The following is a 24,674-nucleotide window of genomic DNA, read 5'->3' as shown; positions in this document are numbered from 1 at the left end:
GGATCCCTTTTGTATAAAAATGGTTCCTTTGTATCGGAGAGCGTTTCCCGCCTCGGAGGGCGAGCTACGGCCGTGCACCCGGAGCGACGCTGTGTGAAACGCCGCACGCGATAAACGGCGGGATCCGGCTTCGCGGTGACGGCAGCTAGCGGCGTGCGAGTGCAGCAGGGCTCATCAGATCCTTAACACTGCCTTCCTCATTTAGCCTCTCCCGCCCCCCCGTCTCCTAAGACCCTTAATAAAATTCAGCAAGTAAACAGTCCTAGTAAGCCGTGTGATTAAAAGTCAGTGACACCGAATCTACATGCGTTGGTAGAAAAGTTCGGTTCGAGTTCCACCTTCAGTTCTGCTTCTCCGAACCAGCATTGCCCACCTGCCGTGCAACAGACCGCGAGCCCCCCAGAATGCTGAGCTGAGTGGGACGAAGAATCCGCCGCTGCTGCTGGCCGCGCTCGAAGGGGGTGCAAGCGAAAAGGCGTTTGTGTCTGTTTCTTGCAGAAGCAATATACGAATGTACTGAACGTGACGTTTTCAGGCGGAGTGGGACTGAATGCCAGGTGAACCCTTCGGAGAAGGGAGAGCTCAGTGTCAGGTTGGAAGATAAACTGAATGGGGAATAGCCCCAGTGCTCTGAGTTAAGTCAGTATTCGTAAGCTGAGTCCGGGGACAGGAGGCTGCCATCCCCTTCGCGCTCCCTGTTGCACAGACTACCATCGTTAAGAAGCAACGTGGGATGTTTGGGGAAACTGCCGCTTAGTGGGCTTGTGAGTGTAAGAGACGCGTCTTCACCTCGCTGATGCTCAGTGTGTATGTGTGTAAGCAAGGGGTGATGCTGGTGGTGTCAAGACTGAAATGTGCATGAAGAGCCCGTGCACTCCCGTATTATCCTGGGCTCTGTTCTTGCTTGGTAAATATTTGGTTCCTTTTTTCTTTAAAGGAGGAAGATACTATAACTTTAACTGGCTAGTCCATTCTAACGCTCTTAAAGTTAAAACTGTATAACTTAATATCCTGTCTCTAATACCCGTTTCTTTTCATGTGAAAAATGAGACAAGGTTGGTTCGTGATTGCCTGATACTTGGCAGATTTACAGACCTCATGCGGCAGATGAATACGTGATTAATGGTTAGAGATATTTTGGTGGATGTCACTAATTCAGAGAATGCCGTTCTCATCACCATCAGTTAGTGGATAGGGATTTTTGGTTCTTAATCTACTTTCTGGTAGGCTGGTAGGTAGATAACTAATACCTTATGTACGTGATTTGGATATTAAATACATTAACTACTAACAATGTTTCCGTTAGAAATTTAATAAGAATCTGAAGAACTTGCAGTTAAACCTGAAAACGACCAAAGTGATGATGTACGAAGAAATAGAGCGTGTTTAAAAGAAATAGAGTAGGTTTAAAAGAAATTAATAATGTTCTCCCCAGTGAGTTGCTTGAATATTAATTATTGTTTGATTATCTTGTTATTGTTTAATCTGGCTGTGCTTTCTTAAATGCACTTTTCAGTAGATACTTCTTACTTTCTGGAAAGCTTGTTCTGAGAGTTGGTCATAATATTATAGAGGAAAAGGGTAATGTATTTCTAATGGAATGAGCAAAAGGTACCCCTGAGTATGTATATCCTGGCTGCCAGGCACTTAAGGGTGTGTTGGCGCCTACATCAGGAGACATTTCCTCATTTGGCACAGTGGGAAACATGGATGGTTGTCTCCCAGCACCGTGAGTCCCTGACTTACACACCACAGAAATCTCCTTTGGAAAACAAACCAAGAACAGATCTCAGTTCCCTTCATTTACCCCCAAATTGGGAAACACTCTCTGGGAAGACTTGGGCTGGGATTGTTAGTGATTGTACTAACCCTGCAAACCTCGGTGCTCATAGTTCTGAACATTTTCAGAGACCCTTCTCTCTTCTGGTTCCCCTCAGTCGACCCACACACTCGGTTAACGTATTTCATTGTGTGCTTCTATCCCAGTTTCTTTCCAGAATAGTATCAAAGGAAAAAGGTTTCTGTTCTCAATTCCGTATTTTCATATAGGTGGGAGGTGGGGTTAGGTAGAGTGCTTACGAGGTAATGCAGTACTTTCAGGGGTTAGGACTGGGGTGGGGGAAATAGTGGATAGGGCCGGGGTGGGAGAAACGGTGGAGTTCTGTAGGTGGGGGGAAAGGTAAGAAGGTCTGATACTGTGTTACAGCTGCCGCAAGCCTCCAAGTCCTGCTGGATGTCAGGATTTCGTATCATTTGGTTCTTAATTTTAGTGTGTGTCAGAATCATCTAGAAGACTTGATAAAGCACAGATTGCAGGCTCCCCCAAGTTTTTCAGGGTCAGGGTTGGGCAGGAGCCTCTGCATTTTCAAAGGTTCCCGGGTGATGCCGATGCTCTTCTGTATAAACTGTGTGATTCCTTCTGGCAGTTGTCACTCTAAGACTGAGAATTCCAAGACTTTCATCTTCTGCCGCATACTTGATTATTCTCTTCTTCCTCACTTATTTTTCCTTCGGGTTTCCTCTCACGTTGTTCACAGTTTAAATTCGAGAGAAAAGATGATCAGTCCTTCTGTGCTTTATTCCCTCTGTGTGATTGAAATAGCTTCATAATCTAATTGTCCAGCCTGTGGAACTTTCTGTCCTGGTAATTCACAGGCTTCATTACTTCATAGTGCACGCATTCTGTCTCTCTATTTGACTGATACTTTGCTGTTATTGTTCTCTTGGTTTTGGCCAGTACTGTAGTTTATCTTGATCAGTTTAAATAATAATCATTTCCTCTTCTGGTGTGGTATCATTTGCTGTGTCAACTAATACAAATTAAATTTCTTCGTAACATTTACTAATGACCTTATACCGTACGATGCTGTGGGACATCATGAATCCCACCATTCATTCCCTCTAAATATCATTTTTGGTTCTTTTTTTCCCCCCAAAAGATTTTCCAGAGGTTATGATCATGCCTATTTTAGGGACATTAAGGGAAGTTTTTGAATTGTTCAAGATGTCAAAAGTGGCAACAAAATAACTTAGTACTGAAATAGTTGAATAACTTAAAAATTTCAATTTCAAGAACTATGTGGTATATTTTTTCATTTTGAAGGTACCCAGCCATATATCTATAATGCATAATTTGGTAGCATTGCTTTCTAAAAGTTATATAAACCATATATATCATTCATTATTGTTTTAAAAGTTCATTTTTTAAAAAACTTGATGAAAGTGAGATGTCCGGTAGGCTTTTAAATAGAATAATTTTGAAATTATTTTATGTGCTTGGATTTTGCAAACTTGAACAGCTAAATGAAAGAATTTTATGAGAGCAGACTGACATTAGGGTAATACATCTTCAAGTATTTTTTTAATTGTAGGCCCAACTTTGAAAATGATCTGTTACCAAATGCAGTTTTTGAAATGGTTGCGTAGTTCATTCCAAGTAATGAAGCAGTTGCAGTTATTGTAACTAATTTATTCTAGTATATGTGGCATTTTTATTATTTTATCAAGTGAGAGATACGTTGATTTTATTTTGGAAGGGGGGTCATCTGAAATAGCAGCCTTGATTTTTCATTAAAATTATAACAACTCAGGGGCACCCGGGTGGCTCAGTCAATTAAGCATCCGACTCTTGATTTCAGCTTAGGTCATGATCTCACTGTCAAGCCCCAAGTGGGGCTCTGCGCTGTCAGCGTGGAGCCTGCTTGGGATTCTCTCTTTCTCTCTCTCACTCTGTTCCTCCCCTGCTCACACATTCTCTCTCAAAAATAAATAAGTAAACTTGAAAAATTTTTTTTACAACTCCATCATAAGTTAGTATTTTACTCTTATTTTCTACTTGTGTATAAGAGTTCATTCCTAGTGTTACACTTCATAACAGATCTGTTGTTTTACAGTTGGCCTTGGCAGAATTATATGAAGATGAAGTGAAATGCAAATCTTCCAAATCTGATAGACCTAAAGCTACAGTCTTTAAAAGCCCGCGAACACCACCTCAGAGGTAAGTCGTGTTTTGTTTTTGTCTTGTTTGGGTTCTAAACACCATATGTCTTTTTTAGTTCACCAATCGTAAGTTATTTTAAATGGCCTTGGGAATTATTTTTAAAACAGTAATTTCTAAAATGAATATTATTTAGGTAGTATTCAAAGAACAGTAGTAGAAGGCTAAAAGAAACACAGAAGAATTATCTTAAATACCTGACACTGGTAGACATCATAAAGAAATACACACTAAATAGTGTTTTTCTTGGACACAGAGGTCCTTTTTGAGTTGTAGGACACATTGAGATATGACAAAAGCGATAGCCTGTTCCCCCACCAAACAGCATGTATGCACAATTTGATCGATTGTTTTTAAGGATTTGTGTTTCTGAAAACCCACTCATGGAGCCACTATGTGTCTTTTATCCTCCATTTAAGAATCTAGATCTTCAGGGGCGCGTGGGGGGCTCAGTCAGTTAAGCGTCCGACTTAGGCTCAGGTCACGATCTCATGGTTCATGGGTTCGAGCCCTGCGTCAGGCTTTGTGCTGACAGCTCAGAGCCTGGAGCCTGCTTCAGATTCTGTGTCTCCCTCTCACTCTGACCCTTCCCTGCTCACACTGTCTCTATCTCTCTCTCAAAAATAAGTAAAACATTAAAAAAAGTTTTTTTTTAAATAAAGAATCTAGACCTTCAGGAACCTATGATTTCCTGGATGATGACCTATCTAATAAGTGATCTCCTACACAGTATTTGCTATTGTTAAAATCCCTGAACTAGAACGAGAACCAGCCACGAAGATGTAAGAGATGAGAGTCCGGTACACTTCATTACCATGAGTTCTCCTGTTTCTGGGAATGTTTTCATTATCTTTTTAATACTGCGAATTTCATCACTGGGGAGAAACTTGGAATTTTTCCATTATATCTCCTTTGCAGAAAGGCTATCATTGTATAATAAGAAGTTTAAGAATTCACTAGAAATTATTCTTTCTTTTTTGTCTGTCACTACTCCACATCCTTTTTTTCTGGAAGGGAGATAAAAATGATGTACCTTTTGGGGGCATGAATGAGAAGAAAGAATGTTGATTTTCCCCCAAACTTTGTTTTATGAATTTTCAAACCTGTAGGTAATCACAAAATAGTACAGTGCATACGGGCTGGATATGTGTCCCCTGTGCTTCCCAGTTGTTAACATGTTACGGCGTTACATCCACGCAAGCACTCAACTCAACCACTTGAAAGCAAATTGCAGTCATCATAACACTTCATAGATAGGTCAGTGTACACCCACTAAGAAGGCGCACATACGCCTTTATAACCGCAGCGTATCACAGCTGAGAACATGAACAGTGATTTCCTGAAATCATGGACTATCTAGTCCACAGATCTTTCTTCGAGCCTTTTTGGGATTTAGGATCTAAGCAGTGCCATGCCATCTGCTTGAGTATGCCTGTTGGGGATTTAGATTCTTGTGAAACCTATTTGTCAAGAATACTAGTAAGTGATATTGTCTCCTCTTTATTATATCACATCAGGACCCATATAATTTCAGATTCTCTCACCATTGGTGATAAGTTCATTTGGTCAAGGTGCTGACCACCACATCATGCCATTGTCAGGTACAGGTTTCCTTTGTGCATCTGGAGGTTGGTGTCTTGGCACTGTTTGAATATCCTGTCCTTTCACTTCATTTTTATTTGGCATGCACGTGTGTATACACGTATATATGTAGAATATATATACAGTATATCTTCACTTCTCCTCAACATATATATTCTCCAAAGTTTTGAAAATACTTACAGTATTTGTGTACCAAAGTTTTATTCATTAACCGTTGGGCCGTTGTTTGCCCAACTTGAGTGTAGTTTGAACAACTTAATTTGTTTATGATATAACAAATCAAAATATTTGAGTACGTATAAGGTTAGTGTATTAATGTTTTCCTTGCTATTCACATAGAATCCTTAAGATAATTTTTAATGTTTATTTATTTTTGAGATAGTGCAAGCGGGGTAGGGACTGAGACTGGGGGACAGAGGTCCCAAAGCAGGCTCCGGGCTGGACAGCTGCAAGCCTGATGTGGGGCTCGAACTGCGAGATCATGACCTGAGCCGAAGTCAGATACAAAACCAATTGAGCTATCCAGGCACCTCTGTCATTAAGATATTTTAATGAATGTTTTTTTTCCCTTTTATGTTGTGCTGTCTGAAACCGTGTTGCCATCAATAGTTGTAATTTGATAATGCAGTTTTAAGAACTTTGTGCCTCTGCAACTATTTACACATCCAACTGGTTGAGGCTTAAACAGTGTTTAATCTGCTTAGAAGACAATGAAGCAAGTTATTGGCAATCTTTTTTTTTTTTTAACTCAGTATGCTATTTTTTAATCCTAAGTATATAGTTCTTTTGATTCCATCCTCCACATTGACCTATACCCAGTTTCACTGCGTCTCTACTGCTTTGTTTGGTACAGAAAAACCTGCTTATTTTCAGGGTTCACTTTCTTGGGCAGTAATGCATATCAAATTATTTATCTGCTCATTGTCATTTTTTAATCCAGTTTCCTTTCTGGCACTCTGCACATAATGTGGTCTATGATTTTAATTTAGGAGAGGAGGAATAGAATCTACAAAACTCTCAGAAGATAGCCTGACATCTGCTTTAACATGTTCACCTGCCAAAGTTCACATATAACAGAACCTAAAAGAAAATGTGCCTCCTTGCTCACAGTGAACAACGATGAAGTTGGAGTTGTTCAAAAACTTGAGAACTTAAAAAAAAAGTTCTTTTTAATCATTAGATAGTAGTTTTATTTTGAGAACTAAATGAGATAAAGTGTTTAAGATGGCTAGCACAGTGTTGGAGCTTAGCTGGACCTTCAAAGATTATTAGGATGTAGATGAGCACCAAAGACCGGGGACGGAATTCCTAACCAAGTAGGCACAGAGGAGAATGTAGCAGGGATGGTGGGAGGGATCCGAAGGGGGCCCGGCAGAACTGTAGCCATGCGGCGGCAGACAAGTGAGTGTGGAGCGCTGGCTGCGTGGAGCGCTGGCTGCGTGGAGCGCAGGTGGGGTGTGCCTCCTGGTATCCGACCTGTGCCTTCACGCAGAGCCCCAGGCTGAGAAAGGCCCCTAATGGGCTGTTACTACATTGAAATTCCTAACAACTTTGGTACAAGGAAACTCCTTTTCATGGGGCACTAAGCCAAGTATGGACACACAGCCTTCTTGGAAGCCACAGGCTCTTTAGAAGGCAATGGAAAGCCAGTATGCCTTTTTTAATGTAAATTTTATGATAAAAACTATCCCATAGAAAACCTTTGTTTCTAGAGATCAATACACTTCAGTTCTCATTTTTTCCCCTCTCTGTTCTAATAAGGTTTTACCAATGGACCAGTGTTTTAAACGCCCTAAACTTTAGTTTTCTCTGTAAGTCAGAGAGAATACCATTGTTATGAGGATTAAATGAGCACGTGGTTACTCCTTGATAAGTGTTAGCTGTTATTATTATTATATATTTGTAGAAAAATAGGACTGGCGATACAGTATCAAATTAATAGTAATGGGGAGAACAAGGTAAGGAAACTAAGAGGAAAACAATGACGGTAATCTAAGGAATGTGGTAATAAAACATCGAACTCAAGTGGCATCAGCGGGATGGAGGAGAAAGAGTGAAATCCGTGTGGGATACTTCCAGAGAATTTACTGTAGAAATGTGATAACGTGGATACAGAGCGCACGTGAACGGGAAAGAGAGACCTAAAGGCTGTGCAGGGAAAAAATGTGACTGTTAATGAGAAGATTCGTGTGGGGAATACAGGTTTAGTTTTGGAGACTTGAACTTGATTCAGTAGGTGCTTTTAAATTCAGCCCTGGACCCCGTAAGTCACAGGGGACTAAAGCCGTATTTGAGAATCCTCTGTAGAGGAGGTTGTTACCTGCGGAAGCGCACAGATGTTTCCATGATCAGGAGTTTAGGCTGGGAGCAGGAGTCCAGGACAGAGGCGTGCTAACCATGAAAGAGGAGAAATGGATGGATTGTGGCTCTCAATATAAAAGGAAACATGAATAGGAAAACAATATATAATAAGGAAAATAAAATATAATTAAAGGAAGCACTAAAACTTCTGGAAGAAAGTGGAATATCTCCATGACCTTCAGGTAGGCAGAGGTTTCTTAAACAGGAAGTAAAACCATGAACCCTAAAGGAGCTAGTCGATCTTGTCTCACGTCAGTTTTCCTGTAAGGTCTTTCTGACCACGACTGAGATCAAAAGGAACCGCAGAGCCATGCTTTCCAGAACAGACGTGGACAGGGAGGGAAGGCGGCGCAGCAGCTTTTCTTCTGGTTGTCCTTTCCTCCTTCCTCTTCCTTTCCTTCCTCACGGCTGCCTTAACTCCAGCTCCTCCCGGTACTGCCGCCTGTCTGGAGAGCCAGCTCCGGGGGCGCCTGGGGGGCTCGGTCAGTTAAGTGTCTGACTTCAGCACAGGTCACGATCTCGCGGTTCGTGGGTTCGAGCCCTGCGTCGGGCTGTGTGCTGACAGCTCAGAGCCTGGAGCTGCTTCGGATTCTGTGTCTCCCTCTCTCTCTGATCCTCTCCTGCTCACACTCTGTCTCTCAAAAATAAACAAACATTTTTTTAAAAATTAAAAAAAAAAGAGCCAGCTAGGGATTTGTCAGGCCTTGCTTGCTGCACTGGGCCCTCTGAGGATAAGCTTGGCCCTAAAGCTTCCACTGTCTCGTGCTCTGGGCAGACTCCCCTCTGTACGAGCCCAGTGCACTAGCAGGGAGGCCCGCCCACCGCACCCCTGTATCAGCAGCTATGAGCTAGTCCCTTCGTAGCCTTCTGGTGGTGTCCACTTGTTCTCCGCGTGGATTTTCCCTTCGCTTACTGTGAATTGAGGGCCACTCTGCCGTTCTGTCTTTTCTGTTCAGTTTTCCATATTCCAATTTTGCAGAAAGGCTATTCTTAGCCTCCAGTATTGATGTAATCTTCCCTTCTTTGTTTTCAGAGTCAGTTCAGTACAGATTTGGAACTGGATTGGAGGGTTTGGGTAGTTAAACATATGAGCTTTGATTTTTCTCTTATTCTGGCCGTCTCCATGTCGATATTTCATTGGTTAGATTTTCTGATACTCTTGACTGAAAAAACATCTTGAAAGATAAAATAGATAAAATCTTATGTAAAACATTGTGAGTTTTTAATGTTCCCTGGGACCATGATGAAGTTGAAGTCAGACTAGAAATTGGTCACTTTGTAGCTAATACACTGGAAACATTCTTTGTGGTCTAAATTATTTACCTTTGACACAGGGAATTATAATTTTTGAATCCAAAAACCTCTGAGGAATAAATTCCCTATGCCTAGACCTTCACTAACCAGGTCCCTACCGAATGTGGATTCCTCACGGGAAGAGACTTAATCGTGATGGTCCACACTGCTTTGCCCGCCACACCAAGGGGGCCCACGTTGTGCAAGAGATGCATTTGATCAGCAGTTACAGAAGGGGGAGAGGAGTGACAAGCCAGTTCTCATGTGAGATGCTGCGCTTGACTCCCATAGTCTCCACAGACCCATCATGAGAAAGTGTATGAACTGTTTATCCTTTCGTTCCTTAATCCCATTCTTAATTAAATATTTCCACAGAAGTCGTAGAAATGGTTCTTCTTAAACAAAAGTTACCTCCCGAGACTAGCTCTTTACTTTAAAGGAGTTTACGTTTGTACGCTGTTTTTCTTCATGCACTTCAATGTTGAAAGGTTGTACTCAAGTGAACGTGAATACAGTGGATTACATATAGTTCGACCTTCGCCTGGGAAAATTGTGAATGAACTTTTCAAGGAGGCAAGAGAACATGGGGCTGTCCCTCTGAACGAAGCCCCAAGAGCCTCGGGTGATAACAAATCTAAGGTAAGTGCTAAATTTAAACACGAAATACACTGTTTATATATTTGATCTCCTCTGTAGGTGTTTATGTTATTTGCAAACATCGTTTTCTAACTACATTTCTTTTTTTTTTACTGTTTTATTAAAAAAAATTTTTTTTAATGTTTTATTTCTGAGAGAGAGAGAGAGACAGCGTGAGCAGGGGAGGGGCAGGGAGAGAGGGAGTCACAGAATCTGAAGCAGCTCCAGGCTCCGAGCTGTCAGCACAGAGCCCGATGCGGGGCTCGAACCCACGAACTGCGAGATCATGACCTGAGCCGAAGTCGGTCGCTTAACCCACGGAGCTCCCAGGCGCCCCCATATTTGTAGTTTAAATTCGCTCTATTTTTGTAAGACTGTAATCTCAGTGTTAATGATGGAAAGTTGCGGCGAGGTTTCACACTTCTGTGAACCTTCTCTGTTGACTTCTCTTAACGGAGAGTTAGGGATTCCCGTGAGCGTGCGGCTCCGCGCAGAGGCCCCGCGCGCTCCCCGCTTCCCCCGGCGCTGCGTNCGGGGCATGGAGGCGCCGCCGCCGGGCCGCCCACTGGCGTCCTGACCACTGGCGTCCTGACCACGGTGGGGGTTTCCGGTGCCGGGCTGCCCCGGGCGAAGCGGCTGTGGGGTGCATGGACCCCGCGTTCCTTGCCCGGGGTGGGGCCGGGAGGCCGGGGCTGCTCCCGGGCCCAGCGCACGGTCAGCCTCTTAGAGCCTGCGGCTCTTCCGCAGGGGATGGCGCCCGGCCTCTGCATTCTCGCCAGCACGGGCTGTGGTCACCGGTTTAAATTTCAGCCATTGGGGGCGCCTGGGGGCTCAGTCGGTTGAGCGTCCGACTTCGGCTCAGGTCATGATCTCGCGGTTCGTGGGTTCGAGCCCCGCGTCGGGCTCTGTGCTGACTGCCAGCTCAGAGCGTGGAGCCTGTTTAGATTCTGTGTCTCCCTCTCTCTCTGCTCCTCCCCCTTTCACATTCTGTCTCTCTCTCTGTCAAAAAAAGAAACATTTAAAAAAATTAAATTTTAGCCCTTGTGATCAGTGTGTAGTTATAACTCATTGTGGTTTAAATTGTCACTTTCCTAATGGCCAATGATGTTAGTTTGCATTTTCCTAATGGCTAGGGATATTGAACACCTTTTCATGTGCTTATTTGCCGTTATCTTTACTATGCCTACAGCAATGACTTTGGCCTATTTTCAGGTTGGTTTGTCACTGTTTTGAAAGTTCTTTACACTTTTTAAGAGGTATGCGTTTTTTGTCAAATATATGAATTGCAAATATATATATTTAAGTTTTTTTGTTTGAAGAGAGACAGAAATAGCATGAACAGGGGAGGGGCAGAGAGAGGGAGAATCCCAAGCTGGCCCCTCGCTGCCAGCACAGAGCCCCATGCGGGACTCAGACTCATGATACTCTGAGATCCTTTCCTGAGCTGAAGCCAGCCAGACGCCCCAGATCACAGATATTCTCTTCCAGGTTGTAGTTGTCTTTTCACCCTCTTACCAGGGCTTGTCACAGAACACAAGTTTTTAATTTTGACAAAGTCCAATGTATCTTTTTTCTTTTTATGGATTAGTCTATAGAAAAGAAAGATATGTGATCATTAAAAGCTCGTTTATGACATGGGTGATTAAGAGGAATGGTATTTTTACTTCATAAGCTTTCCTCCCTGAAAAATAGGAGACCTTGCGGTCAGTACAATAAAACAAAAAGTACAATCATAGTAGATTGTTACAGTTAAGTAAAAGCAGCTTATAAAATAAATATGTAGCCTTTCTTCAGGGTAATTTATACCCATTTATAAAGTTCTTCCTTAGATCTGTGAAACTGTTATTTACTTTGTGAACTATGATTGAAACATAATTTTTATAAGACATAAAATATTAATGGTGGCTTTTTAAAATCTGCTTATATTTGAAAATATTTCAGTATGTAAATGCATTTTTAAATATAAGATTGGCCTAAATCATTTCAACTTGGGTCACTAATGTTTTCATGGGAAGAAACATAATTTCTTGAGTATACTTCTCTGTAACATAAGAGCTTCATTTCAGTATAAAGTTTTCCTCGAAAGTATAAACCATTTGGGCTAATTATAACTGATCCAGTTTTAAAATATACATCATACATTAAAACATTTTTCACTATAAACCTTAGTGAATTTTTAGCTCATTTGCTGTGTATTTTAGTCATTTACAGGTGGAGGATATAGATTGGGTAATTCCTTTTGTAAGCGGTCCGAATATATCTATGGAGAAAATCAACTGCAAGATGTAGGTACAGTAGCAAGATGAAAAATTGTAGATATTTGCCTCTAGTTACTACTGTTTTAAATTTAAAAACTTGTAATATAATCTTTTTTCTGTTATTTTTTGAAGCATGAATTTTAAAAGGATTAATGTGTAAGGTTTTAGTCTCAAATTTTATATTTTGTATCTCCGTTGTGCCTTGTACTTAGATTGCAAGTGTTTTCTGTATGTTGAAAGAATGTCTGATTCGCTGTCAAAACGAGCTTTACATACATACAGTAAAAATTACAGTAAGTGGCAAACTGTCCGAATACAGGAAAGCTGAGCTGTAAACAGGGAGACCCCTACACTCAGGCTTTGTTTGTGCCTTTTAAATGTGGAGTTTCAATTTCATTTAAACATGCCTAGTGTAGCCGTGGAGGGTCCTTGGAAATTCTCTCTTGCCCCTTGACATAAACACGCAAGCCCTGTGGACCGCAGGGAGGTGGGCACAGATGAGTGAGAAGGGGGGGGGAGTGACAGCTGTATGCTCTCCATCCTTTCCTTTTCTCAGTGACCCAGGATAATGGGACTTCAAGGCCAGGGTCGAGCTGTGGGACCTTTGGTATTTCAGCCGTTGTCGGTTTGTTCAGCTACATGCACATCTGCGAAGCAAACACATGCTTTCATTTAGGCCTTTATTTTAACTGTGGATAAAAAATAATAACTCCACATTTTAAATAAAGTAGATGGCTTGGTGTGTTGTGAAATATCACGGTGGAAGCTTATATTTGGTACAGATGGATTCTTGTCTTTCTTTGTGTTTTTTCCTAAAAAAGGTTCAGATTTTGCTTAAACTGTGGAGCAATGGTTTCAGTTTAGATGATGGAGAGCTGAGACCATATAATGACCCCCCAAATGCTCAGTTTCTGGAATCTGTTAAAAAAGGGTAAGATGTATTACTTGTGTTCTATTTGTTACTCAGGGGGGATCTTTTGTAAGATACTGGAATGTATTATGTGACGGTTGCTGGGGGAAGGGTATTTTTACGTATCTAAAGGGTATGTTGCTCTCGGTAAGTCTCTGGTTCTTAACTTGGTGGGGAGGGACAGTAGACATTGGCCCTTTCGAAAATCTGATCAAGCTATGGGCCCAGTTCTGAGAAGAAGCATCTTAATGTAGTAAATCAGTGCATTGATTAGCATGCAGCTGCCATCCTCCAAGCCACTCTCCTGCTCACTGTTAGCAGGATGACCCTCGTTGCGTGTCTAGATGCCTGAAATTCAGCAGCTTCTATTAAACATTTTTTAAGGTGGCATTGCTGCTGCCAGAAGATTTCATAAGGATAGTTTGAAGTTACGGTTTGTGAAAGTAAACCAGACATGCAGTGATCTGACCCATCGGAAGAACATCACAGCTCACCAGCCCTTCTTGCTGAAGGATGAGGAATCAAGTGATTTTGCTGTGGTTGTAAAAGCTTTTCTGCAGTGTGCGGTCACTGGCTGACAACGTGATCATTCCTAAGTAGGAATACAAGTAAACAGAAAAGGTTCGTGAGGAAGCGGGAGATTTAAGTAGCAGTGAAGGGACTGAAGTAGGAGATTATGTTCCATCCAGGAACTGAAGCTGGGGCTTTTCCAAGTGGTGCAGGTAAGACTATACTTTCAGGGATCATCTCTATAGTTCGTCCAAGTGGTACAGACAAGATATGTCCAAGGAGAGTGGCCGAAGTGGAGTAGAGGTGAAACTCATTGGCGTTGACGGAGCCAGGAACCTCTAAAGGAATGGTATTTTTAAGACACTAAGTAGCATGAATTTTGAATTTGAATTCTACAAAGATAGTGTTAGGATACCAAAAAATGGTACCAAAAATGCCTACATGCTGTAGGCGACAGGCTGAAGACAGGTGGGAAGCTGTCCTCGAAGGCAGTATGTGGTGATGGTAAATAGATGGAAATGATAGTTTAAGTCAGTGCTGTGGGCCTGGAAACCTGCAGTCACTGGGCAGAGCTGGGAGCAGCTGGGTGGGGAAGTAAAGATGTGCTAAGTGAAAGTCAGCGTTGCTATTGAAATTGATGCTCATTTCAAGATGGTGGAAGGCAAGAACATACTGATGTCCGATGTACAATAATGTAGATCAAAACTCATTTATTCTTAAATGAAAAGAATCCATAACCTCTGTGGGCTAACATTGAAGCAGTCACGGTATCCTAAAAGAGTTTTTTGAGGAGTTTTAATTTGAACTACAAATTATGATCAAGAACAGTTTTTAAAAAGTCTCCTTAAACAAAATGATTGATGTCAGATAGTGGTTGTCAAGTCCAGGATCACCATTCTCTTTTTATGACAGATATTTTGTACCACCATCTTCACTATCCTCAAAGAAGAACTCACAGGTAATACAGTCGGTCCGTGTGTATTATTGCCCCAAAATAGGATATAAAATTTACCCTAAATATATTGAAATAAAGGAAAGTAATTTATAATAAAATTGCACATATTTCCTTTTTTTTTTTTTAATGTTTTTTATTTATTTCTAGGAGAGAGAGAGAGAGAGTGTGAGCTGGGGAGGGTCAGAGAGAGAGGGAGTCACAGACTGAAACAGGCTCTAGGCTCTGAGCTGGCAGTCAGCACAGAGCCCGACGCGGGGCCCGAACCCACAACCGCGAGATCATGACCTAAGCGAAAGTCGGATGCTTAACCGACTAAGCCACCCAGGCACCCCACATATTTCAATTTATAAATGCTTTCGCCTGCCCATGCCGGAAGGCATAATAAAAGGAGGCATGTAATTTGTGACTGTGTGCAGTCTGGCACCTCTCAAGAAAATGCCACAAGCGTAAAAACGGAAGGATGAGGTATGTGACTTTGGCAGCATAGTCACTCTCAGTGGCCATGCAGTCAAGGACTTGGTAAAGTTCCAAGCAAAACAAAGTGCAGTCTTCTGTCAGTTTATATGATACACACATTCCTGAAATTTTCGTAGTACATTAATACAGTGCCCCCCCCCCCAAAAAAGGTTTTGCTTTTGTGTAAGACGGACCCTAAGCCGGAAGTTCTAGCCTCAGACATCACGCACAGTGCTTCGTCCCTTGAGTGTCAGGGCCTCCAGTCGTCCTGTGGAACCCAAGACCAGGGCTGGCGAGGCGAGATGAATCGCCGTGGCAGCCCCCGGCCAGCAGCGGCACTCACGGGTCCCACGCCAGTGTGAGACCCCTGTCCACTTTCAAACTTCAAGTTCTTCCAGAGAGTTTAGAAGTAAATATCTGTGTTAACTATCCACTAGTGTTTATTTAGGTATAAGTCGCCGTCTTACGATTTGGCTAAGTGTTAGAAGCACTCCAAGATCACCATGACGACAAAAAGTCCCTATATTGAGAACCTCTAAGGAATAATGTGATGCAGCTTTTTTACAGATTCTGATTGCACTGCGGTAATCATCCAGCGTTATATTCATTCCAGGTGCTCAGTATCACGATTGATCCTGCCTCACCCAGTGCTTATCACAAATACGAGCTTAATCTTCCCACCTATTTCACCCACACCCCACCACCATCCCTCTGATAACCATCAGCTCCTTCTCTATGGCTAACAGTCTGTTTCTTGGTTTGTCTCTCTTTTTTCTTCTTCTCACTTGTTTTGTTTCTTAAATTCTACATATGAGTGAAATCATATGGTATTTGTCTTTCTCTGAGTATTTCACCTAGCATAATACTCTAGCTTCATCCACATCATTGCAAATGGTGGGATTTCATTCTTTTTTGTGGCTGACTAATATTCAACTGTGTGTATATAGCACACCTTTATCCGTTCATCAGTTGATGGACACTTGGGCTGCTACTATGTTTCGGCTATTGTAAACAGTGTGGCTATAAATACAGGGGGTGGTGTCCTTTTGAATCAGTGTTCTTAAATTCTTTGTATATACACCCACTAGTGCAATTGCTGGATCATAGGGTAGTTCTGTTTTTAATGTTTTGAGGAACCTCCGTCCTGTTTTCCAGAGTGGCTGCACGAGTTTGCATTCCCACCAGCAGTGCAGAAGGGTTCCTTTTCCTCCACATCCTGGCCAACAGCTGCTGTTTCTTGTGTTTTTTATTTTCGCCATTCTGACAGGTGTGAAGTGATCCCTCATTGTGAAAGAAATTAAAGAGGACACAAAGAAATGCAAAGATATTCCATGCTCATGGATCGGAAGAACAAATACTGTTAAAATGTCTATCCTACCCAAAGCAATCTACACATGTAATACAATCCCTGTTAAAATACCAACAGCATTTTTCACAGAACCAGAACGAACAATCCTAAAATGTATATGGAACCACAGAAGACCCCGAATAGCCAAAGCAGTTTTGAAATAGAAAAGCAAAGCTGGAGGCATCATAATGGATGCAGCTTGAAGAAGAAAATACCTACAGGGACGAATCAATCATCATGGAAATTTCTAGATTATAATTTAAGCAGAAATTACTGTTTCCCAGTGTAGCTCACAACTTGATTGTAATAATGTCAGCAGCATAGGTTAATTTTTTCTAAACTCACTAAAACCCTTTTCCCTTTCCAAAAGAGAGATTCCCCTGGAGCTTCAGCGTCTGGTTCACGGCGGCCATGTGAACTTGGATATGGAGGACCATCAGGATCAAGAATACATAAAACCTAGATTGAGGTTCAAGGCTTTTAGTGGAGAAGGACAAAAACTTGGAAGGTAAAAATCCTAAAGTCAGAAAAATACTTATCTTTGTTCAACTTGGATTTTATTAGAGAATAAGAAAAAGCAAAATAACCTAGAGAGTAAAAACGAAACCATGAACTGTAAAGACCTTGCTGGGGGAATTAGATATGCAAATCTAGTGATAATATTAGTAGCTAATACCTACATAGCAGTTACCACATCCCTGGCCCGGAGAGCACTTTAACGCACATTGACTCACTTCACCTTCACACCTCTTGGGTACAGATCCTCTGATTACTTCACTTGCCGACGCAGTGGTTTGCCCAAGGTGACTGAGCTAGGAAGTGGCTCCTCTGTGGCATTCATACCCCACATTCTGGCTTGAGTCTGTGCTTTCCACCACTGTGCCTTCCTCCCTCTTTCTGAGTACACAGGCGCAAAATGGGAAATTGTACAGGGCTGTTGATTAGATTAAACAACCCGTATCTTAGGTCTCGGCTATAATCTTGCCTGTCTGCTGAGCTTTTGCATCAAGAGCAGTGTGCTGAAGTTGGTTGTTTTCAGTGTATTTTAAGCCACTAAACTCTTTCTTCAAGTTAGGGAAACCCAACATGTAAAACACTTGGTAAAACCTGAGCATGGATTGTAGGAGGAAGGAATTGCCTTGGAGATGTTTCCAAAGATCCCCTAGGACTTTGCCCAGTGCGGCTCAGAAACCCACGTGCATTGCATAATGTGTCTGTGAGTGGGCTCCTCTAGAATAGCGTGGCTTAAAAGAATTTTCATAAATCCCGTAAATCTTTTGGTAAAAGTTAGCCTCGTTGTCCACGTCAGTGGCACGTAAAATGGTGACACGGGCCATGTTTCCAGGGTACCCTTGTTAGCGCGTCCTTTGTTCCTTTCCACGTGATGCCTTCCCGTCCACGTGCTTTTCACTTGCCTCGTGCACACTGGTTCTCTGTTCCCCTCACATTTCTCAAGAGAGGGAAGAATTCACCTCAGTTATTTACACTTGCCCTTCATACCTCGAGTCTCCCTTTCTGTGTCCTTTTCTCCTGATAGAGACTGACCTCTGAGACGTGCAGAGAATCCAGGAACACGGGTTGCCCTGGCTTTTCTTAGGACCCAAAGCCTTCAGTGCCTGCTCACAGACCTACTTGGAAATTCTCTCCCTGCTCTCTCCTTACCACCAACACGGCTCGGCTGTCTCCTGGTTGATTTCTTCCTCCCCTTTGTTTTTATAACTATGACCGCCAGATATATTTTTCAAAATATTTTCTAGCACTTCTCATTTCTGAACGTTTATTGAGTTTATGAGTTTTAATTCAGAACACAGGTAAAATGCCCAGCCACCTCTCTGCTTTGTACATATTCTTTCTTATGTAAATATATGACCAAGAATCAGTGTTAGGATGCAGGCCTTGGTTAGTGGGGCGGTAAATCGCTGTGCACTGTCGCTGTAGGCTTGTGAGCTGAGTGTATGATGACACAGATCATGATCAGAAGCCATCTCTCTGCTTCAGAGCAGCCACTGCCTGTGTTCATAGCGTGCAGCGTGGAAGAACCCATCTACCACTCGGCCACTCTGAGTTTTGACTTCCTCTTGATCCCTGGACCCTAAGGGCTCTCTTCTCTAAAACCGAACAGTCCTTTCCTTCTGCCTTTTCTTCTCATTTCTGCCTTTTCTTATCCCAGCCATTCTGCAGCTCCTTGCCCTGCTGTTCAGCCTTCGGATTTGTCTGCCCCAGTGCCGTCCAGTACTGTTGGCGATGTTCGCGCCCCCACCCTGGACACCCCCAGACGGACGGGCAGGCTGCCCTCTCCGTCTCTCAGAGGGCCCATCCCAAATGTTTCCTGCCCTCAGTGGGGTTTTTTTCCTTCTAGCTTCCTTGAGAAAACAGAGCCTGACAAGAATTAACTTTCTTACTATATTCCTCTTAGCCTCCAGTTTATGAACTCCATCCTTCCTGCCGTCTCGTAAGTTAGAAGATGCTTCTCTTCTGAGCACGGGACTCACTTCTCTTGCGACCAACCTACATCCTTTCCTCCCATTTGCCTAGAAAGTTTGTTTTATCAGTTAACTTCCCTCTATTTTCTTTTTAATGTAATACTTGAAACCTACAAACAGTATATTGAAAATGTCATTATATTTTGGTCAGCTTAATGATCAGGAGAATGTTTTAATATTTAGTAAAGATGTATAACTTTGGAGGCTAAATATTAAAGTTACCATAGGTTTTTAAAATGTGTTTTTTTTTTGTTTTTTTTTTTTNCTACCCTCCATAGTTTTCTTTCACTAAAACTTCAGGAAATGATTTATTTATTTATTTTTATTTTTTTTTTTTTTTACAAATAGTTTATTGTCAAATTAGTTTCCACATAACACTCAGTGCTCATCCCCACAAGTGTCCTCCTCCATGCCCATCCCCCCCTCCCCCCTAAAATGTGTTTTTATACCTTGCTAACCAGCTTGCTCCACTAGCTATCTCTTGTGGCTTTGAAACTGTCTTTCAGTCTCTGTGACTTTGTTTTTTCCTATAAAGTGGTATGGTTGGCCGAAACTACTCTGTAAATCCATCCCGGTTCTCAAATGTTATTATTCCACATAATTTCATTTTGACATATACACATCTTCTAAAAAAAACACATGAAACAGCTTTCCTTACCTAGTTTCCCTACTTGGTTCTTTTTATATTTTGAGAGGAAGCTTCTATCCAGAGTCTGTTTTTAAAAAAATTTTTTAACGTGTTTTATTTATTTTTGAGAAACAGAGTGAGAGCGGGGTGGGAGGGGCAGAGAGAGAGGGAGACACAGAATCTGAAGTAGGCTCTAGGCTCTGAGCTGTCAGCACACAGCTGAACTCAGGGCTCAAACCCATGAACTGTGAGATCCTAACCTGAGCCAAAGTCAGATGCCCAACCTCCTGAGCCACCAAGTGCCCCAGTCCGAATCTGTTTTAAACAGAAAGCATTAAAGTACAGGAACAGCCCCCCAAGCAGGCTCTGCGCTGACACAGGGCTCAATTCCACAAACCGTGAGACCATGACCTGAGCTGAAATCAAGTTTTGGAAGTTCAACTGACTGAGCCCCCAGGCGCCCTACAGAGTTAAGGTTGTGCAAGAGATTGGATAAACTAAATTAGAATCCTAGGACGCGAGCTAACTTTAGTATAATGAAAGAGGGTGGAAGAATTGTGGGAGTCTCAAAGGAAGCCGTGTTGTGGCTGGCCCAGAAGTCACAGGCGGGAAACCTGGAGAGTCAGCTGCGGACGCCAGTGATGATTCCACTGTCTTCACTGGTTCGTGTCTTATGTGCTCAGACTTGTGTTCTCATTCTCCAATTCTTCCTTCTTAGCCTCACGCCTGAGATAGTCAGTTCCCCCTCGTCCCCGGAAGAAGAGGATAAATCCATACTTAATGCCGTTGTTCTTATCGATGATTCAGTGCCAACGACCAAAATTCAAATCAGATTAGCAGATGGGAGTCGTTTGATACAAAGATTCAATAGTACACACAGGTGAGCTTGACTGCAGTTTTATACGTGGTTATACTCATCCGAATAAAACCATGCGGCGTGAGGAGAGAAACAGGAAATTCATTAGATACACTTTGTAAGTAAGTTTTTGACAGAAGGAAAATAAAACGATAATAGCTGTGTGAACATCCTCTGTAAACTGGTCACATACTAATGCAAACTCAGGAATCACTCAAAAAGAAAACTTAAAAAATTGCAGTTTTGCACTGTTGCTAAAACCAAGCAAAGTGGGATCAAATTTGGCTTGATACAGCAAATGTACTAAAACCTTCATTGGACTTTACTCATTTAAAAATTATAATTCTGATTGGAGTTAACTTTCTGCTTAGCAAATTCTTCATAATATAAATTTGTAGTGTAGATAAAGTGTAATTGTGCTATTGACAAGTACTTTAAAGAACTTTTAAATGTCATTTTAACATTCATTTGTACATACGTTGTACTCATAAGGTACCATTTTTATTTGTTCATTGATTCCCTCTAAAGGATATGTTTATAACCTTAATTGAGTTATAACCAGGAATATGTGAGGGTCATTTTTTAAAATTATCCTTATGACTTATACCTTTGGTGGTTAGAAACTCACCTTGACACGGGCCAATCAAAGTATCTTTTTCTGGGTCATCTGCTGCTAAGATATTTTATACTCTGAAAAAAGTGTTAATAACATGGTTGAAATGGATTCTGTGCATGAAACACCTAAAGGATATCTCTGTTTACAGTTAAAGGAAGTATTAGCTACACTCAGAGTCCATGCTCATATGTTATCTATAGTCCAGGAGAAATCCATCCGTTGAAATAATGTAAGTTTCTAAAAGTTGACAACACATTTAAATAAGGATTAGAACTGTGTGGCTTATATTATTGTCATCTAATTTTAGCTGAAAGCTTACATTAAAATAAAACCTGTAATATCACAAATTATTTTTATCTTATTTCTTCAGGATCCTGGATGTCCGGGACTTTATTATACAGTCCCGTCCTGAATTTGCAACTCTTGACTTTATTCTTGTGACTTCATTTCCAAACAAAGAGCTCACAGATGAAAGCCTGACACTACAAGAAGCAGATATTCTTAACACTGTGATCCTCCAGCAGCTGAAATAACTGTTCCTACCTGTGCAGGAGCATGTAGGAAAGATCATGTGCCACACTAATAAGGAAAACACGTACAGCATTAAGAAAACAAACTATTTTTATTATTTATACAGACAAATTTTGTTTTTACTCTTATTCTGTCTTCCAGCCTTAGTATAGATGAATTTGGACAAGGAATAGATTTTGGGATAAACATGTTTGAGGTTACAGGGCTGGCTTATGTTGATAGCCTGTGAAAGTCCAGGCAAACCAATTTGTTACATGCTCTGTGTTAATGTAACAGCATTGGTTTGCAGAGAGAACGAACAAAACCCCGTTTTGATAAACGCGCTTGGTAAAATTTGCACTAAAGTTTCTTGATGCTGCATTGGTGAACAGCCATCGAGAGATCTTCTGATCAAATAGTTTTGAAATTTTTTCTGTGATAATATACTGAAAAGTATCTATTCTGATTTTGAAATACTCTGATCGTATGATGATTCCTATTAAGATTGTATGCATCCTTTTTACTCACTGATTTAGCTATATCGTGCCAAACAATACAGTTTGGCCTTGTATTTCACAGAACTATGACCGTCATAGACCAGAAACAAAGACGTAAAGGTCATCAGCGGTTCTTGAGAAGACCTGTTAAACAGCACTTGAGAATAATTATAATCCCTCCCAGAGCCTGTCTTGATCACATCCGTTTATTCATTCAACAGTTTTCTAGGGGACCCACTGCATATACTGAACACTGTTCTAAGTGTTCGACCCAGAATGTATTCTATTCCAGGGCAAAATGAGTACAGATTCAGAAATGTAAACTCCATCAGCCAGACTGGATCTGAAGAATTAGCAGCGTGCACACTCACACTTCTGCCGAAGCCACTCCTTCCTGGGTGAGGCAGGCTTCGCCAGGGAGGATAGAGAAGCCTTTTCTTCCTCCCAGACACCGGTTCATCTTTGGCCACCACTCCCGGCTACTTTTCTGTGGCTGCTGTAACAAACTACTGTAACCTTAGAGGCCTAAAGTAGCACAGATTTATTACCTTGTAATCCTGTGCAAGGCAGTTAGACGTCTCGCTGGCTAACCTGAGGCACTGACAAGGCTGTGTTCCTTTGAGAGGCTCTAAAGGAGAATCATTCCCTTACGCTTCTAGCTCCTAGAGGCCACCTGCGTTCCGTGGCCCGTGGCCCCCTTTTCCCATCTTCAGAGCCAGCAGTACTGCGTCTGTGGCCCTTCGCTGCCCTGAGGTCTCCTTAACAATAGCCAGGAAAGGTTCTCTGCTTCTGAGGTCGCCTGTGACTGGATCGGGCCCGGCGGAGAGCTCAGGACCATCCCCCATCGTACGGTGTGTGGTAACCTTCGCTGCGTCTCTCTCCCTCTCTCCCTGCGCGGCGGCCTCTCTCTCTCCCTCTGGAGGCTCCTGGGGTGAGTCTGTTCTTTGCCTCTTCCGAGACCGTTGGCGTCCCTCCAGGCCCCGCTTCTGTCCTTACGACCTTTACTCTCAGCTTTATTTCTCCTCTTCCCCTCTTATAAGGACCTTGTGACTCCGTTTGGCTTACCTAGAGTAATTACCAGAAAAATCTCATCTCAAGATGCTTACCTTAACCACAGCGGCCGAAATCCTTTTTCCCACGTAAGCTAACGCATGTGTAGGGACGGTGATTGGAACATGAACGTTTTGGGGGCCGTTCTGACTCCCACAGTCCACTCCTGCTCCAGAGAGGCACATGCATCCCACAGCAAGTCACCCCATCCGGTGGTGCCCATCACAGCGTCGGCTGAGGGTGCGAGATCCCCTCCGAATCCCACCAGCGCAGAAGTCCCAAGCCTCACTTAAATCCAAGTGTGAGTGAGGCTCGGGCTGTGATTCCAGGACACAGTTCCTCCCCGCCCGCGTGCCCACAAACCTGCAACCGGTTGTCTGCTCCCAAACATAACGGCGGGGCAGGCGTAGAACAGCGCTTACAGACATCGCTCCCGCTCAAACAGAACGAAGACAGAAGGAGCCACCCGTGCCAAGCGGTCAGAAATGGGCCGCGCACACCCCGTGAGGTCTCGGATCCCGGCACGGCCTTCCGTGGCCCACAGTGCCATCTAGGCTCGGAACCCTCTTTCCTTTCTGGTGAAAGGTAGCACCTGTTTGCAGCTGAGGACTTTTATCAGCTTGTTTCTTACCTGTGGACTTGGGGGAAGTCTGACCTCCTTTCGTTTCATACCATCTCTATTATCCGTTTCAATTTAAGACAGCAGCGTCTGCTGGTACAGCGTCCTCAAGAAACGTGTGGGTCTTGTGTGCGTGTTCCGAGGATTCAGTCCAACAGACCAGAGGCTCCTGCGCACAGCGTTCCTAGGTAATCCCAGCTCCCTTTCTGGCTCTTTCTGAGGAGGATCTAGGAGTCACACCCTTAATCTCTTCAAAGAACCTATAGTGTGACTAAAAAATGCAGGCCCTCCTCAGTTGTATAGCGACACCCTCCTCTCTTTCCCTTGAGCAGGCTTTCCTGACAGTGAATCTTAGTTTTAATGTCCTCTGTCATCTGGGGAGGCTAGGAGTCTGCAAGTCATTTTTGACTCCTGTTTTCTTTACATTTAACTGTTCTTTCCAGATGTGCCTGTCCCTCTCACATTTTACTGTAACCGCCAAGAGGAAAGCAGGCCGCACCTTGCACGCTCTGCTTAGAACCCGCTTCAGCCAAATAAACGTCTTAGGTGTTTCACTTTCCACCCACCCGCTGACCCAAGTCGCTGAGCTTTTTGCCAGAACCTTCACCTGCAGTGTGCAGCGGCACGCCCCTCACTTCCTCCGGAGCGCCTCCGGCAGCGCCGGTAATGATCCCCTGATTTCTTGTCACAGGCGGGTTCCGACAGCTCACGTGGTCTGGGTGGCAGCGGCGGCCTCGAGCCTGCACGCCGCGCTCCCAGCCCTCGTTCGCGCTGACGGCCGTACGTCTAACGGCGGTCAAGGTGACCTTGCCTCTTCCTGTCGTGCTCCTGAAACCTCTTCTTCCAGCCTCTACCCACGGCGCGATCGCAAAGCTCCGCCCTCGTTTCTAGGCGTTTGCTCCAGCAGCGCCCCGTTTCCAAGCGCCCGGGAGTCTCTGTGCCCGGTCACCGCCCCGCGACGTGAGCGCGGCCGCAGGCGGTCCCGGAGTCACCTGCCTCCAGGGGCTCCGACGCTCGAAGCAGCTGAATTGGCCTGCGGCGGGGGTCTCCCTGCTGCCCGTGCTCCCACAGCCTCACCTCCGCGGACGA

General features: G+C 43.1%; 1 protein-coding gene across 1 annotated transcript in view; it reads left to right on the top strand.

The window, feature by feature from the left end:
• The window catches only part of UBXN2B (UBX domain protein 2B), a 32,234-nt gene extending 10,792 nt beyond the window's left edge, over nt 1–21,442 (top strand). The window contains exons 3-11 of the mRNA XM_077751756.1: nt 40–135; nt 499–557; nt 3,894–3,997; nt 9,742–9,892; nt 12,091–12,174; nt 12,969–13,078; nt 16,697–16,834; nt 20,156–20,317; nt 21,280–21,442. Of these exons, the coding sequence (XP_077607882.1) occupies nt 40–135; nt 499–557; nt 3,894–3,997; nt 9,742–9,892; nt 12,091–12,174; nt 12,969–13,078; nt 16,697–16,834; nt 20,156–20,317; nt 21,280–21,442 (1,067 nt within the window). The remainder of the gene's footprint in view (nt 1–39; nt 136–498; nt 558–3,893; nt 3,998–9,741; nt 9,893–12,090; nt 12,175–12,968; nt 13,079–16,696; nt 16,835–20,155; nt 20,318–21,279) is intronic.
• The last annotated feature ends 3,232 nt before the right edge of the window (nt 21,443–24,674 follow it).

The sequence above is a fragment of the Crocuta crocuta genome, unplaced genomic scaffold (assembly GCF_008692635.1).
Source record: "Crocuta crocuta isolate KB4526 unplaced genomic scaffold, BGI_CrCroc_1.0 scaffold20, whole genome shotgun sequence".
In the NCBI taxonomy this organism is placed as follows: Eukaryota; Metazoa; Chordata; class Mammalia; order Carnivora; family Hyaenidae; genus Crocuta; species Crocuta crocuta.
This window is presented reverse-complemented; position numbering and strand designations above follow the sequence as displayed.